At 39.4% G+C, this 17,625-nt stretch overlaps 1 protein-coding gene across 1 annotated transcript; it reads left to right on the forward strand.

Annotated features, from left to right (window-relative positions):
- Positions 1 to 12,262: 12,262 nt before the first annotated feature.
- Positions 12,263 to 13,004, forward strand: LOC149188804 (uncharacterized). Its single transcript, XM_089410064.1, has one exon. It carries the CDS (start codon positions 12,498 to 12,500, stop codon positions 13,002 to 13,004), a length of 507 nt encoding a protein of 168 aa, XP_089266190.1. The 5' UTR covers positions 12,263 to 12,497.
- The last annotated feature ends 4,621 nt before the right edge of the window (positions 13,005 to 17,625 follow it).

Genomic DNA, 17,625 nt, shown 5'->3' on the forward strand with positions numbered 1-17,625 from the left:
CATCGAACAGTCCGGAATACATAGCTGCCCACCTCGAAACAATAATCCTTCCTGTAAATTATAATCTAGCCATGGGCTTGTGTTCCTCAATACGGGATTTTGGCAAGCTTCAAAAGATTCTTTGAAATCCGTGTCCATCTGGTACAGTTCCTTCAGATATTCGAATCCCATCACCTGTATGCTACTTTCCTGTAAGAGCAAGGCTCTTCGGCTTAAAGCATCTGCCACTTTGTTGGCTTGCCCACTTATGTGTTTTAGCACAAAAGTAAAACTCTGTAGGTATTCTACCCACTTGGCATGCTTATGGTTTAACTTATGTTGCTGCATTACATATTGTAATGCTGAATTATCGGAAAAAAAAAAACGAACTCATTGCCTAGTAGATAGTGCCTCCAATGTTTTAAGGCTTGGACCACTGCATAAAATTCTTTGTCATATGAGGAATACTTCTGCCGACTCTCATTTAGCTTTTCACTAAAAAATGCCACTGGTCTGTCCTCTTGGCTAAGCACAGCACCAATTGTTGTTCCACTTGCATCACATCGAACTTGAAAAGGTTTATTAAAGTCGGGCAGCCTCAAGATCGGCCTCTCCGTTATCTTCCGTTTCAAAAGTTGAAAGCTGTTTTCTACTGCCTTGGTCCAACAAAAAGTTTGGCTGGCCTTTTTGATGGTCTCTAACATTGGTGCGCATATTTCACTGAAATTTTTAATAAATTTTCGATAAAAACTTGCTAGACCGTGAAAACTACGTACCTCAAATAAACTCTTCGGTGACGGCCAACTTATAATTGCTGCAATATTTTCTGGGTCCATCTTCAATTCATTTTCTGTTAGGATATTCCGACACATAGGAAATAGTTAAGTTCAACTTGGTCTAGTATAGAGTTAGGTATAGAGTTAGGTAAAGTGTGTTTCTTTACCGTTGTACATTTTGTAACTTACAATCTGACGGTCACGATATGTAGTGATCCGACGGTTCACTCTCTCCTCGGTATTACCGACACTTGATCCATGGCTTGACACCCGATTGGTCCATGAGTTCTATTTAAAGCGCATGGAGGGTCATTGTTCGGGTAATCCGTGCATGAGAGAAGCTTATGTAAATTTTCATTCTTTGATTAATAAATTGCTTGTAGTAGCCACGTTGGCGCAGGCCGTGGACTGTTTCCCTCTTTGAGGGTTTTAACCACGTCAAAAATACTGGTGTATTGATCTATGATCTGGTTGTGAGCGGTGTCCTTTTGGTGTTCTTTCTGAGGAACTTACCCTGTAAATTCCTACATGGTATCGGAGCTATTTGAGGGCCGCGTCCGTTGGTGATCCAAATCTGAAGCCGGTAGAACTGCATGCGGCTGTCGTTTCCTAGATCTACTGTTTCTGACTGCTTTCGGACCGAGAGGACTGCTCTGTTGTGTTCGGAGCATCTGTTCCAGTGAGGAACCCCTTTCGTTTCACGCGAAAAGGTTTCTGGTAGCCCTATCTGCGTCATTTTTAAGATCTGGAGGTATACAGTCTTTATTTGCAGTTTACTGTTATTTTCTCTCTGCTTATTTCGGTTTCGGTTTATTTAGCTTTTTTTTAACCGGATCTATACCTTTCATTTCTGCGTATGCTCTTTGCCCTGCGACTCTGTGCGATCTGGGAAAATCAGAAACAGAAAGGAAGGATTTTTCTCATGCGTATGCTCTTTTCCCTGCACCTTAGTGTGATCTCGGAAAATCAGAAACATTGAGAAAAATATTTAGTTTTTCGACTAAAGCTAACTTTGAGCCGCAAGGTTCATTTTTGAAAATATCTATTTTTTTGGCTAAAGCTAACTTCGAGCCATAAGGTTCGTTTTCTTTGCATGTCCGTGTTGGGTTTTGTGTTTTGTGTTTTGTAGGGAAAAAGAGCTTTCTCAAGGCAAGCACGCAAACCAAGCCCCCCCCCCTCTCTCTCTCTCTCTCTCTCAAATTTTTTGTATAGATCAATTGGTTCAAAGCTATTTTAAGAGAGTAGAGGTCTTGGGTTCAAGTCTCCATTTTGTGGGGGCGGATTATTTCATTCTCGCACATTTGCGCACTTTGCCGGCAACTTCAACAATTTGTTTTCAAAAAGCCATAACTTCTTCATCCGGAAGCCTTTTTCAGAGCCGTTTTTTTTTAAAACAGCCTCATTTTTCGAGATCTATCCATTGGAACACTTACTTTCAGCATCTTCAGCTTCAATTTTTTTTTTTTAAATGGAAAGTCCATGCCAAGTCATTCTTGACAGCACTAACTACTTCCAATGGATATCCTACATGGAAGATTTACTTAGAAGTAAAGGTCTCTACAGAATAGCCACAGGCCAAGAGAAGAAACCAAAAGATGAAGACAAGGCTGCAAAATGGGAAATAGACAAGATCAAGCACGTGGTTTGATAGGGATGTCTATTTCTCATGATCTTAGATTCCATATTGCAGAACTTGAAACTCCTCATGAAGCATTGGAACAAATCACTAAAGTTTTTGGGATTAAAAATGAAATTAGAGCCCATCAACTTGAAAATGAGTTGCTTACATTGGATCCTAATAATTTTTCTTGCATTGAAGATTTCTTGTCCAAATTCAAGACCCTTAGATATCTCTTGGAAGGTGTTAAGGTTAAGAAAGAAGATAGTAACCTTATTTATTCCATCCTTACTAAGTTGGGACCAGCCTACTCTGTATTTGTTTCCACCTTCCATTCTACAAGGGAAGCTTTCATTTGTCAAGGAAAAGACTACAAGGCCCCTTCCTTTGACTCTTTTTGTGATTCTTTAATAAGAGAACAAGAAAAACTCTTACACCTTGGTCTTCTTAATCTTGGAAACTCTTCCAAGAAAGCGTTAGCCGCCCAGCAGCAACCAAATTCAAAGAATCCTAAGAAGTCATATCCTAAAAAGAATGGTCCTAAACCAAACAAGGGTCCTAAGCAAAATCAGCCTCAAAATGAAAGATCATTTCAGCAAAATGATAAGACCAATAAAAACAAATGGAAGAAGACTGATAGACATTGTAACGTTTGTAATCGAGACGGCCACTTAGAATCTAAATGCTTTAAGAAGATGGAAGCCTTGGAAGCCGCAATGAAGAAACATAACATCCATGTGGAGCATTCTTCAACTTCAACTTCATCTTCATCTTCAGGAATGGCACTTTCTGCATGTCGCTGTCAATCATCTCAGTCTGGTTATGCATTAAATGTATCTTCTTCTTCTCATTCTCATGAGTGGCTCATTGATTCTGGAGCCTCTTATCACATGGCCAAAAACCAAGCCATGTTTTCTTCTTTAAATGATTGTAACACCAAAAATATATATGTTGGTGATGATAGATCTCTTAATGTTGTAGGGACTGGAACTGTTCATCTAGACAATGGTTAGTTTAATGATGTATTATGTGTTCCAACCTTATCCTGCAACCTTCTATCTGTATATCAGATATCTCATTCAGGTGAAGGTAAAATTGTTGAATTTTCACCTCATGATGTTGTAATCAAGGATCTGAGAGATCCTAAACAGATTCTGGCTACTGGTATTGCTGATGATTCCACAAGGTTGTATAAGTTTCACAACTTTGGGTCATCAAATCTTCCCTCAGTATTTGTTGCTCATAATGATGAAGTGAGCAAACTTTGGCATGAGCGATTTGGTCACTTAAACTATCGCTCCCTTCACCATTTTTGTAAAGAAAATATGGTGAAAGGTCTTCCTATGGTATCTTGCAGAGATGGTGTTTGTTCCGGATGTATACTCGGAAAACATCATCGGGACAGTTTTGAAAAACGTGCCTCTTGGCACGCCTCAGCCCCTTTACAGCTTGTGCACAGTGATTTATGTGGTCCACTTCCTGTTGCTTCATTCTCTGGCTGCAAGTATTTCTTAACTTTCATTGATGATTTCTCCAGACGCACTTGGGTATACTTCTTAAAACTCAAGAGCAAAGTATTTAACACATTTTTGGCCTTCAAAGCCTTTGTTGAAAACAATCTGGACATCAAATTCTTAAGCTAAGAACTGATAATGGTGGAGAATATGTTAAAAACACATTCATCAACTTTTGCACCGAAAATGGAATTCAAATGCAACATACTGTTCCATACACTCCACAACAAAATGGTGTAGCCGAAAGGAAAAATCGCACCTTAAAGGAAATGGCTAATTGTATGTTGCAATCTAAAGGACTCAGTCCTAGTTTTTGGGCCGAAGCAATTAATTGTGCAAATTATATAATCAATCGCACTCCTACTAAGGTTCTAAAGAATATCACTCCAAAAGAAGCTTGGAGTTCCATTAAACCAGATGTAAGTCACTTTCGTGTTTTTGGAAGTGAAGCATGGGCCCAAATTCCAGATGAAAAGCATAAAGCTTTAGAACCTAAGAGTGAGAAATGTACTTTTGTTGGATATTATGAAGATGTAAAAGGTTATAGACTTATTCCATTTAAGTCCAAAATGTTATCATTAGAAGATATGTAAAATTTGATGAAAATAAATCGGCCTGCGAGCCTAGTCCGGCGGATGTGCCACCTCTTCCTATCTCTTCTACTTTTGAAAAAATTTCTTCTTCAGATGATGAAAGTGAGGATGACAATCCTCCCCCACCTTCTCAGGATCATCAACTTCCAAGATGGGTCCGTGCTACTCGGGATGCCTACAAATCAGCGACGTACATGTTCTCAGTTTGAAAGAGCCTCTTCTTTACTGGCTCAAGCTCCAGTAAATCATGATCTTGACACTTTTGCAGAAGCTTCAGGCCATCCACATTGGGAAGCAGCTATGAATGAAGAATATCATTCATTGTTGGCAAATGATACATGGGATCTTGTTCCTCTACCAAAGGGACGCAAACTTGTTAGATGTAAATGGGTTTACAGAACCAAGTATGGACCAGATGGGAAAGTTGATAAACATAAAGCTCGTCTTGTTGCTAAGGGCTTTTCACAGGTTGAAGGCATTGACTACACTGAAACCTTCTCCCCTGTTGCCAAAATGAACTCTATCCGCCTTGTTCTTTCCCTTGCTGCCTCTTTAAAATGGGAAGTCCATCAGATGGATGTTAAAGCTGCCTTCTTGCATGGGGACTTGCATGAAGAAATCTATATGGAACAACCCATTGCCTTCATCCAAACAGACTCCAGCCTTGTATGTCGACTTAAGAAATCTCTTTATGGCCTCAAGCAAGCTCCTCGGGCTTGGTATGCCAAAATGGATAACTTTCTTTTAGAATCTGGCTTTTCTAGGTGTTATTCTGACAATAGTGTCTACACCAAGAAAGTGGGAAACTCTCTTATCATCCTTGTTCTTTATGTTGATGATCTTATTCTTACTGGTAGTGATCCCAACCTTATAAACCATGTGAAGTCCAGCCTTAAAAAGAAATTTGAAATGACAGACTTAGGACACTTACACTATTTTCTCGGTCTTCAAGTCTTGCAATCCAAGGAGGGTATTTCCCTTTCCCAGTCCAAGTATGCTTGTGATATTCTTCGTCATTTTCACATGGAAGACTGTAAGCCAACCCCTTCTCCCTTTCAGTCTGGAGTCAAACTTTCAGTCTCTTGTACTTCTCCTGAAGTTGATGCTACCTTATACCGTCAACTTGTAGGAAAACTCTTGTATTTAACCCACTCTCGTCCTGACCTTTCCTTTGCTGTTGGCCTTGTTGCTCGTTTTATGCAAAACCCCCATGAAAGTCATTGGAAAGCAGCCAAAAGAATACTTCGTTATGTTCGAGGTACAGTACAGTTTGGGATTCATTACAGTGCCAAAGCAGCTCCTCTATTAGTTGGTTTCACTGATTCTGATTGGGCTGGTGACCCTGATGATCGGAAGTCTACTGCCGGTTATGTCTTCACTCTTGGTTCAGGATCTATTACATGGGCTTGTAAGAAACAGGCTGCCATTTCTCTTTCGTCAGTAGAAGCAGAGTATCGTGGTGCCGTGGAAGCTAGTAAGGAAGCCTTGTGGCTTCGTCAAATCCTATCAGAGTTTGGCTTTGAGCAGCAGCATCCAACCACACTTTGGTGTGATAATCAAAGTGCCATTCAGCTATGTAAAGATCCAGTCCAGCATCAGCGCAGCAAACACATTGAACTACACATGCACTTCATCAGAAAGCTCATTCATGACCATGTTCTTGAAGTGCAATATTGTTCAACAGATGATCAGGTTGCAGACATCTTCACAAAGGCTCTCACAGAGGCGAAGTTCACTAAACTTTGATATATGCTTGGAGTTCAGGAAGTTGTCACTGAGGGGGGAATAGGCTCTAGTGCCTCCTTCCTTCTCCTATTGTGTCATATTTGTAAATCCTTCAATCCTATCCCAAGTTGTTCTTAAGGGGGGATGTTAGGATATTCTGACACATAGGAAATAGTTAAGTTCAACTTGGTCTAGTATAGAGTTAGGTAAAGTGTGTTTCTTTACCGTTGTACATTTTGTAACTTACAATCCGACGGTCACGATATGTAGTGATCCGACGGTTCACTCTCTCCTCGGTATTACCGACACTTGATCCGTGGCTTGACACCCGATTGGTCCATGAGTTCTATTTAAAGCGCATGGAGGGTCATTGTTCGGGTAATCCGTGCATGAGAGAAGCTTATGTAAATTTTCATTCTTTGATTAATAAATTGCCTGTAGTAGCCACGTTGGCACAGGCCGTGGACTGTTTCCCTCTTTGAGGGTTTTAACCACGTCAAAAATACTGGTGTATTGATCTGTGATCTGGTTGTGAGCGGTGTGCTTTTGGTGTTCTTTCTGAGGAACTTACCCTGTAAATTCCTACATTTTCTGCTACTACAAATCCCAGATAAATCAGCTCCTTCTGCAAGAAAGTGCATTTCTTCAAATTTATTAGCAGCTTGTTCTGCTGCAACTTCTCGAACACCTTTTGAATATGCTGAAGATGCTCTCTTTTCGTTCTGCTGAAAATTAAAATATCGTCCAGATAAACTATCACAAACTTACCAATAAATTCTTTTAACATCTCATTCATCAGCCTCATAAAAGTACTGGGAGCATTACTCAACCCGAATGGCATGACCAGCCATTCATACAGCCCTTCATTGGTCTTGAAGGCTGTTTTCCATTCATCTCCTTCCCTAATTCTGATATGATGATAACCACTCTTTAGATCGATATTTGTAAAACAAGCTGCTCCACTAAGACAATCCATCATGTCGTCCATCTTGGGTAAGGGAAATTTGTATCGAATCGTGATTTTGTTAATGGCTCGTGAATCTATACACATTCGCCATTCTCCACCCTTCTTAGGTGCAAGTACTATTGGTACTGCACAGGGGCTCAAGATTTCTCTGATCACTCCCTTATCCAGCAACTCCTGCACTTGTTTGCGTACTTCTTTATTATCCTTCGGACTCATCCTGCACGCTGCCTTGTTTGGCAAGCTTGCTCCGGGTATAAAATCAATGTGATGGCTGATACTCCTTTTGGGTGGAAATTTATCAGGTAACTCATCAACCACAATATCTTGGAATTCTTCCAATAGCTCCTGAATTTCTTTAGGCAGTTTTGACTTTTCTATGTTCAGCAACACCGGCTTCATCCTCCTCACAACTGCAAAATTGGCCTCATTTTCCTCAATCTGTTTCACAAACTGTTTTCCTTCAATTAATAATCCCTTTGTTTCGCTCGGTTCCACTACATCCTCCTCTTTGATGGGTACAAGCGTGTGTTTGATCCCATCCTTTGTAAATTTATAGCAATTTGTCTTCCCATCGTGTGTCACTTTCCGGTCATACTGCCATGGTATTCCCAGTAGTATATGGCACACGTCCATTGGCATGATATCACAGACCACCGTGTCATGGTATTTGCCAATGCGAAATTCAACTTCACACTGTTCATCTACCAATAGCTGGAAACCTTTCTGTAGCCACGACACCTTGTATGGTGTAGGGTGTTTGAGTCGCTTCAGTCCCAGCTTTTCCACCATTTCGGTGGCAACCAAATTGTCCGTACTTCCGCTGTCTATTATCAATTTACAACACTTTCCATGTGATTTACAAATTGTCCGGAACAGTGCTTTTCGCTGAGTCTGTTCAGCCACCTCCTTAGCTGGTTTCAACAATACTTTATTTAAAATCAAAGCTTCCCCTGTTTTCGCCATGTTTTCTACTTCCCGGGGTTGTGCTTCAGCTTCCTCACGCTACGCAACAAGTGTTCCCCTCTGGCCAGTCTGTTCCATCTCTGGGCATTCAAAGGATCTGTGCCCCCACTTATGGCACCTATAGCACTGGACATTAGTCCCTCTTCCGCGGCCATTCCCTCGTCCTCGCTGATATGACCGACCTCCTCTGGTGCTTTCTCCTTTCTCTGCTGCCCCAGAAGCTCTGGAACTGCTGCCTTCCTCGCTATTCGCGGCAGTTCTCCCTCTGCCATAGGACTGCCCTCGTCCTCTGCCGTTTCCTCTCCCTCTCCTATTGTTCTGTTTTCTGTTGATTTTCTCTTCAGCCTTTACAGCACTCTGAAAGGCTTCTTCAATATTCCGGGGAGAGAGAATGCTGATTTCGTCCAATATTTCCATCCTCAGGCCATTCACATACCTCGCTGTTTTTTCTGGAGTGTCATCTGTATAACCAGCACGTAGATTTACTCGGTAAAACTCCTCTGTGTACTCTTTGACAGTCATACCTTTCTGCCTTAGATTCTGTACTCGCCGATAAAGTTCAACCTGGTAGTCTTTCGGCAGGAATCTGCCCTTCAGTTTTGCCACCATCCTTGGCCATTTTGTATCGGCAGTTTGTTCATTCGTTTTCTGTCTGCTTGGACACTATCCCACCATAAGAGGGCATTCCCTTTTAATTTAGTTGCAGCGAATCTAACTCTTTTATCCTCACTCACTTCCTCATTTTCAAAATACTTATCTAGTTCGCTGATCCAGTCCAGCAGGACATCTGCGGACAGACTGCCATCGTAGTTGGAAATCTCTGTTTTGGGTTTGCTGCTGGCTAATAAGACTGACCGCAGCAGCCTCAACTCTAGGGCTTCTTCATCTGACCCGTCTGTAGCAGTTACTGCTTCCTCCTCACTGTCATCTCCAAGTTCTGGGTCTCTTCGCCTGCCCGCATCGACTGCTTCCAAACGAGCTGTAAGAACTCTGATCTGTTCTCTCAATCCTTCATCTTCTCCTCGGCGTACACCTCTCCCACGTCCACGTCTTGGCGCTTCCATTGCTTCTCAATAAAGTTGCTCTGATACCACTTGATGGGGCCAGCCCACGTGGTCCCGCTGTTGGTCAGCTGAGGTGTAAGAAACGGTGGAAAATGTAATAATGTGTTGGGTTGATTGTTTATTTGTGTGACTTAATTCGGAATCGGTACTTTGTAGATCCGGTTTAATGAGGCAGTACCTCAACCCTCCATTCGCTCAACAGCTGTCCGCCTCGGAAAATCCGCAAGGTTGTTTGGGTTTTAGTGTTCTCGACCCTTCGTGCCTCTTCACTTTTGTTGTTCACGGTTGAGGTTATTCCCCCTTTGCTCTACGAGCTCTGCGAATTTCAGTCGATGCCTTTGGGGCGCAATTCTCTTTGTCTCTAGGCTATTCGTTCCGCTGTTTCGATGCCCATATGCCCTTTCAACTATGGTTTTGGCTCTGTGCCTGACACTGCCTGTTCGTCCGGCGTCTTATGCTTGTGCTAGTAAGTTTTGAAAGCGTTGCTTCTCGGTTAGATTACCAAAGATTGTTATGGTTTGGCTTTCGTCGTTTTTAGCTCCTTAGGGTTCTGTCTCTGCATAAATTATTGGCACCTGTGTATGATTTGGTTTTGCTTTCTTTCTGTTGACAATGGGTTCTCCTGGGTTCTGCCTCTGCATAAATTATTGGCACCTGTGTATAATTTGGTTTTGCTTTCTCCCTGTTGGCAATGGGTTCTCCTGGAACTATCGGGCTCTTATGGAACTGGTCTGATTCCCCTTCTCTGTTCACGATGGTTTGGTGGCGGCGTTCTCAGCTGGAAGCTCCACATGCAAACTTGGTAAGTTGGAGTTCTATGCCGAATTCCTCTGTATTCTTCTTTTTCTGTTGCTAATGTCACGACTCCTTCGTGAGCAGGGATTTCTTTCTAGGTTGGCTAGAGGTTTTGGTGCCGTGAACAGGTAAGCTCGGTTTCGATTTTGTTTTCTTTTCCCTTCCTGAAGAGTTTCCCTTATCTCTCTTTCACTGGTTATGATGCCGCCCTGACTAATCTCCTCTGCACATTTTCTTGCAGGTGGGGCTGTTCATGGCTACCATTATCATGCTCTCGACAGTCCGCAAACACGGTAGTTCTTTCCCCTTGGTGTTTGGTAACTGCTCTTAGGTTGCTTCGACTTCCAATGTTGAACTTGCGTGCAGACTTTAGACTGTTCTTTTCATAAGTCGGCCTTCCGTTGTTTTCTGGTTGTAATTGTAGTTTTGAGCCTTGGTGCGAATTGGTTCTTGTTCACAGTAGATTAGCGACCTGTTTGTGGTCCTAAATCGATTTTCTATTGTAGACAGTATGTAATGAAAACTTGTACAGGGGTTTGTATGTATAAATTGCTTGTTCGGCTATATGGCTTATTTATATGAGTTGTTGCTTGGTAAAACGACAAGGCCTGTGTTATATTTCACATACCTGTGGTTTCGTTTGTATGAACTCGGCTACAGTCCTTCCTCCAGCGCGTTATTACTCTCCCGAATACGACACCTGTAGCACACTTTACTTGACAGTCTTGCTTATTATTTTTGTTTGCACGAATACGCAACTTTGAACACAATGTGAATAGATGCACAGAATGTTTATTTCTTTATTGTCTCTGCTCTTGTTTGTTTACACGAAGTCGAACCCCCCATAATGGTTCGTTCCTCCCTTTTTGTAATTATGTCTACAAAAACAGTTGTTCATTTGGTAACTGTTTGTTAGTTATATCGTTAGTTTCTACAGTTGGTCCTTTTGCGGTTGCCTACAATTAATTGATACATTCTGTCTTTCTTTGTATTTTCCAACCGTAAGATGGTTGTTTGTAAAGCACAGGAATGCTACCTAATCACTACTGTTCCTAATTAAAAGTAAAAACTATAACAGTATTGTTTTTCCTTGTTTCTGGCAATTTAAAAAGTACATTACATAGTTAATAATAACAACAGTAAAAAGAAAGAAATAACCAAGGCAGTTCTACTGCCCATCCAACAAACCGTGTCCTCTGTCCTTTTTGGAAACCACTGCCCTGTTAACCAGATGCTCCTGCATCAAGTCCTCTAGAATAAAACAATGAATTAACATTTGAAGAATCATCATGTATATCTAATGATGAACAATTATTTGAACAGGAAATTGAGGAGGACGAAGAGAAGTTGCAACATGATCTGAATCAGAGTGGAAATCATGCCTATGAAAGCCTTATCGACAAGTGGTTTCGATGGTTTCAAACAAGTACGAGGTTAGATCGATTTTTTTTTTATTTCATTAGATCATACTCACAAAAACTAGATTCGATCATCCTTGTATATTTTCATTTTAAAATTGGGAAATTGAAAATGAATATATTTTTACTACTATTGCGTGAATGGTTACACTGGAAATTTAATTACACGTAATAGTTTGTAATTTTCAATTAGCATAGAGTAGGTAGATCATATTTTATGTTTCGAATAAGTATGCTCTCCTCCTGCGTTTTCAAACGATCTCGAGGATCAGAAAGTAGAATGTTTATAAATGTTTTCAGGGTTTGCAATATAGTTGTCTCCATTTGCTAAAAAAATTTCATCCTAAATCAATAAATTTTCCATATTGTTTTAGGATTAGAATAAAATTTAAATTCTTAAAAATTCAATTAAAAAAAAAAATTGATTTTAACATGAAAATTCTTAGGAATAAATTTAATTTGTTTTTATTTTTATTTATTTATTTTCGTAGTAACATAAACAAATTAGGAATAGAATTTATTTTATTTTTTTTAGTTTAAACAAAAAAAATGATTTACTAATTTAAAAAAAAACACAAAATAAATCTTCTTTTTTTTTTTTTTTTTTTTTTTTTTAAAGTTAGAAAAAAAACATTAGAAAATAAATCAAATTAAAAAAAAAATCATTTTTCTTAATAATAACACAAAACAATAAAAGAATTAATTTCTTTTTAGAGATTTTAATTAAAAAAAAAAACCATAAAAATTAAAAACAAAATAAGAATAAAAAAACACACACACCAAAACATAAAACAAGAAAAAACAACAAAATACCAGCCAAATAAAAACAACCATTTGTCACTACGAAGGAAGAGCTGGACACGTGGGAGGTACATAAAGAACAGATTAAAAGCCAGGAGCCTGGGCTTCATCGAGAACGAAGAAAAATAAGTTCGGTACCTGAGAGGACAAGAATCAGAAAGGGGGAGAAGAAGTTGTCGACAGATTTTAGTGCAGTAACAATAATCCTTCCTGTGTATCATTCCTGAATTCTATTTTCATTTGGTTTTCACTGCCATCAGATCGATCGTTCAATAAGGGTCGCCATGGAAGACGATTGGGAATCAGAGGATTTTGTACCGGCTGTTCCAGTTGCTGCTAAGGAGAACCCAAAAAGTGTGTGGGATGAAGAAGATGCTGAAGATGAAGAAGTAAAAGAGTCTTGGGAGGATGAAGATCAGCCTGCTCCAGTATTGAAGCCCGAGCCAGAAACTTCTGCAGCAAAGCCTGAAAAGAAGAAAGTTAGTGAAGGAAAAGGGAAAAATTCAAAAGTTGAGGATGGAAGTAAATCTTCTGAAATCAAAAGGAAAGGTGCAAAAATTGAAGATGAAAAGCTTGCAGATCCATTGGCAGAGAAACTTCGTCAACAAAGGCTCGTGGAGGAAGCTGACTACCAGTCTACTGCAGAATTATTTGGTAAACGCACCGGAGAGAAGTCGTTGGACAACTTTATTCCAAAATCAGAAGAATATTTTGTAGAATATGCGGAGCTTATTGGACATAAATTGAGGCCGTATGAGAAGAAGGCGTTTGCCACGCTCCTTCTGATCTAAAAGTGCCAGTGGAAGTTGGGAAGATCCCATCTTTTAGGGAAATCATGGGCTCAATCACGGAGAAAATCTCGGGCATGAGGCAGAAATCTGGCATGAATAATCTCCAGCTTCAGAATCGATGATGTATGTGAAATCGCTCTGACCAATGAGGAAAATCAGGGTTCTGTTAGTAAAATAGAGAAAATATTGCGCCAATTCCTCATGCAAAAATCGGGCTTTGGTATTGATTGAGATTCTGGAGCCACAAAGAACAGGTCTCCAACTGCATTTTTGAAAACTACGTGAAGGGGGCGTACACAATAAGAAAGATCAAACTTTTAACAAGGCAACTGCTGTTGTTAATTCAGGATTATTGCTGATGGCTGTTATGGGCCTGCTTTTCCCAGCAGTGCTGCACTTTACTCATACGGAACTCCATGCTGGTCAATCAGAGATAGCTCTTTCAAGGTTTACAAGCTGTGTCATGCTTGTAGCATATGCATCTTACCTTGTTTTTCAATTGAAGAGTCATCCTGCTGCTCAGACAGAACATGATCAATTAACAAAGAATCCCCACTAAGACCTTGATCATTCAAAGCTGACACTGGTTGACTTTCATTTTGCTCGGGCTTAACATGTTCGATGAGCAAAGATCCCCAACCTTGACCTCCATCACTTGGGATTAACTCTAACTGGCTCTTAGGTTGCTCGAGCTTAACATGTTCAATGGAAAAAGGCTTGCTACTCAGACCATTAGCAGGAGCTAAATCTGGTTGACTTTCATTTTCTTCAAGCTTAACATGTTCAGTGGAGAAGAGCTCCTTGCTCGGATACTTATCATTGGAGAACAACTCCATTTGACACTCATAGTTTTCAAGCTTAATATGTTCAACGGGAATAGGCTCCTTGTTTGGACAACCATCACTTGAAACCAGATCTTATTTCCTTTCAGTTTGTTCAGTCTTGACATGTTCAAGGGACGAGCATTCCCTATCTGAAACTTCGCCAGTATGCGTATCACACTCCTTGGAAGCTACAGAAACAATTGTTGACAACGTTTTTGGAATGGATTGAGAAACCGGAGTCAAGGAGATTGCCTAAAGTCAGTCCAGGATCAATACCAACTGCCACTCCTTTCACTTTACTCTGGTGCATTTCCAACAAAAAAAAACGAAGGGGGTAGTGAATTTATGTCGATTATCAACTATTAAACTTGACTTTGGGATTTTAACATAGATATTGTTGAAGTTTTGATATCGTTTTTATCATTGTTTAGTATTGTGGTTCTCGCTAATCATTTCATGGAGTCTGACAGCTTTGAAGGAATCGATTTTGATGAATTTTCAGATGGACCGTCGCACACTTACACAAAAGCATGGAGTCCGAGTATGATAAGCGAGATAAAAAGTGTGGGGGAGGGCCGCGGATCCATCCATGCAGAAAATCGTAGTTTCATTATGGATCGCTTCATTCCTGCAGCCAAAGCCATGGCGGCTTCGGAATCATTGGCCCAACGAGCTCCTTTGTTGAGGCCCCCGGCGAAGGAGCGGCGCACTGGGAGCCCGTTGGCTGGACCCCTGCCGCTCCAGTCGAAACCATACGTCATCCCGAAACGGCATTCGGCTCCGCTCGACACGGATGACGACGAACACGATGATCGGCTGCCCTTCAAGGTGGCATGCGGGAGCTCCTTCACCTCGCGTTTAAAGAACGCTTTCGCTCATGCTGTTCATCCTCCAATCTCACTCTCTGCTCGGAAAAAGAATAGTGACAGGCGCGGTCTGTATGCAGACGACGGAAGCGAGGACAGCTTCAGCGGAATGGATATTAGTGATGAGGTAAAAATGGGGTCACTCTTCTTTGGTGCTGATTGTCACATATAGTAGGCCCTAATTCCATATCCATTGAACTTCATCTATTGTGATAGGTATAAATTTCAATTTTATTTTATTTTGGGTAGTTTGGGGTGAGAATTTTGTGGAATTTTAAGTTTGAACAGAGTTGGGATTGCTTTAAAAATATATATATATATATAAAATTCCAAAACAATAATAAAAGAAATAAAAAATATTAAAACAATTCAAAATAAAAAAAATCAAAACAATGCAAAACATTTATTTTATTTTATTTTTATAACAATCCAAAGCAAATTTTAATTTTAACAAAAAAATAAAAAAAAATAAAAAATTAAAACAATTAAAAAACAAATAAAAAAATCAAAGCAATTAAAAAAAATATCAAAACAATTAAAAAAAAAAAAAAAAAAAAAAAAAAAACATTAAAAAAAAAAAAATAAAAATTCAAAAAATTGCAAATGGACATTTCATAATAGCTGAAAACATTTTATGCTAACTTGTCTTGTTGGAGTGGGGAACAAGCGCGCAAAGGCAACCGGTTAAAAATTCATTTCATTTTATTTTGGTTGCTAAGCATTCATACTCATTCTTGCATTTTATATCTTTCGAAGAGCTCTTAAAGTTTTCATGCAAGATTTGTACTAAGCTTTTACAGGCGCGCGAAGATCCAAGTTCATGCAGATGTGATCTCGAGAAATCACATTCATCATTGAAAGCTTGAAGGAGTTAATTACAAAAGTCGTGACATTTGTCACTACAGAGAAATGTTTTGTTGACATGATCTGTTTCCCACACTTCTCCTTCAAAGCCTCATCAGTCATCCATGTTAAAGTCCATTGATTCATTGCCTTATCCATCATGACTTCATACATGTCTACTTTTCTGAATCGCATACATTTTTGCCTACCTTTCAGTTCATCTTTTTGTCTCATGAATAAACCATCCATCTCTCTACATTGCCTTGCTTTCCTTACCATAAAAACTGTTTGACCATAACATCTTGTATCTATAGTCCTACCAATCATTTTGTAAGAACTCGCGTTCACTGATGTGGGATTCCTTAAGGCCCACCTTTCAACAAGTCTTGACCCATCGACCTCAACACCTTATCTGGGACAAAGACTAGAGTCATTATTAGTACCTTGAGGCTTGCATGCCCTAATGGCAAGTCTTCTCGCCAATGAACAATGGGAATACATTAATGTCTCTTGTTTGTTGGATTTTGCAAGTGGCTCGACATCAGCTCATTCATTTGCACTTCACAAGATGTACTTGGGTACCTTGGCACTCATTGACATTAATGGTGATTTTGCCTCGCATTGGTTAACGACATTCATCAATGGTCGGTAATTCAATGACTTCTTTCCATGTTCGACATCGACACATTCATTCACATGGAAAGAATTGTGCCACGATATGGGACGAGATGAAGACTATATGATTCAAGAGAAGATTCAATAGGTTCAGTAATAGTAATAAAATATCCACATTCGCAACTTCATCCATCATATATGCAACCAAGACACTATTCTTCATTCCATGATTCAACAGCAGAAGCTACACTTTTCTACATATACACAGTTTGTCCACTCAGGTAAGTACAGGTATGTTCTTTTCTAACTTTTTATCATACAATTCCTTTAATACTAAAATTATAATTTTTGGAAAATATTTCACCATGTTCATATTCACATTCATACTCCATTATCACCTTCCATATGACATATATGTCCTTTCTACACATACCATCCTAACCAACATACTTTTTCCAAACAACTACTATTGCATTATGATTCAAATGTTACATGTTTTGCAAATAATGATCAAAGAAAGAATGGTTGATTAAATGTTTTCAAAGTATTTTGGTGCAACCCAAAAACAATGAAAGTATTGTTACACAAGAACCAATACTAGTCAAATTTTGGTTGTCACACAAGAACCAACCAAAATAATATGTTGCAATCAAATGTTTTTAAGAGAGAAGACTTTGCAAAAAGGAACAAAGTTATCAAAAAGAAAATTATGTGAAGTTAAAAAATCGATATCAGCCAAAGTTCATGTAAAAGCAAGACAATTCAAAAGATCAAATCATGATCAATGTAATAGATTGCATGAGGACATGCAATAACTTAAGTTGGGGGGTATGTTGGGCTGCCAAATTAACATCAATTTTCACTCCATTTTCACCTTTATCCACCTCATTTCATCATATTTTCATTACATAAACCTATATTTCCATTACCATATGAGTTTATATTTTCATTTTCCAAAGTTATTAATTTCATGTATTTAGAGTGAATTTATGATTAAAAGTTAGAGAAATAACATGTATTTGCTTATACCTAAAAGTGGCTTGAGTTTGATGACATGTGTAGATCATTTGGAAGTTTCCAAGGCACCCTTATGTGGCCTCCCAAGATCAAATTCGAATTTCAACTCAAGAGGTGGACCATATTCCAAGGAGAAAGATCATGGAGATTTTGATGTGTCATGGGATTTGAATCTAGTATTTAGGGATAAGTTGAGACAAGTGTGGGTCTAGTAGATATTTAAGGGATCTACATTTATTGAGTAGATATCCCTAATTCATGTATAAATAAGAGGAGCATCCTCCAAAGGAAAGGAGGAGGGAGAGAAAATAATTATCAGTTATTCATTAGCATTAGATTTATCTTCATTCAACATGAATAATACCACTTTCTCAAAATCATGAGTTATGAGTGTTGTTTGATTCTTAAGGTGTGATAGTTGTTCATGTGTGCTCATTGAAGAATGGAAGGATCCCC

Source organism: Pinus tabuliformis, chromosome 3_1, assembly GCF_031772625.1.
Source record: "Pinus tabuliformis cultivar Carrire ecotype Pingquan chromosome 3_1, CPIR1, whole genome shotgun sequence".
Taxonomy (NCBI): domain Eukaryota; kingdom Viridiplantae; phylum Streptophyta; class Pinopsida; order Pinales; family Pinaceae; genus Pinus; species Pinus tabuliformis.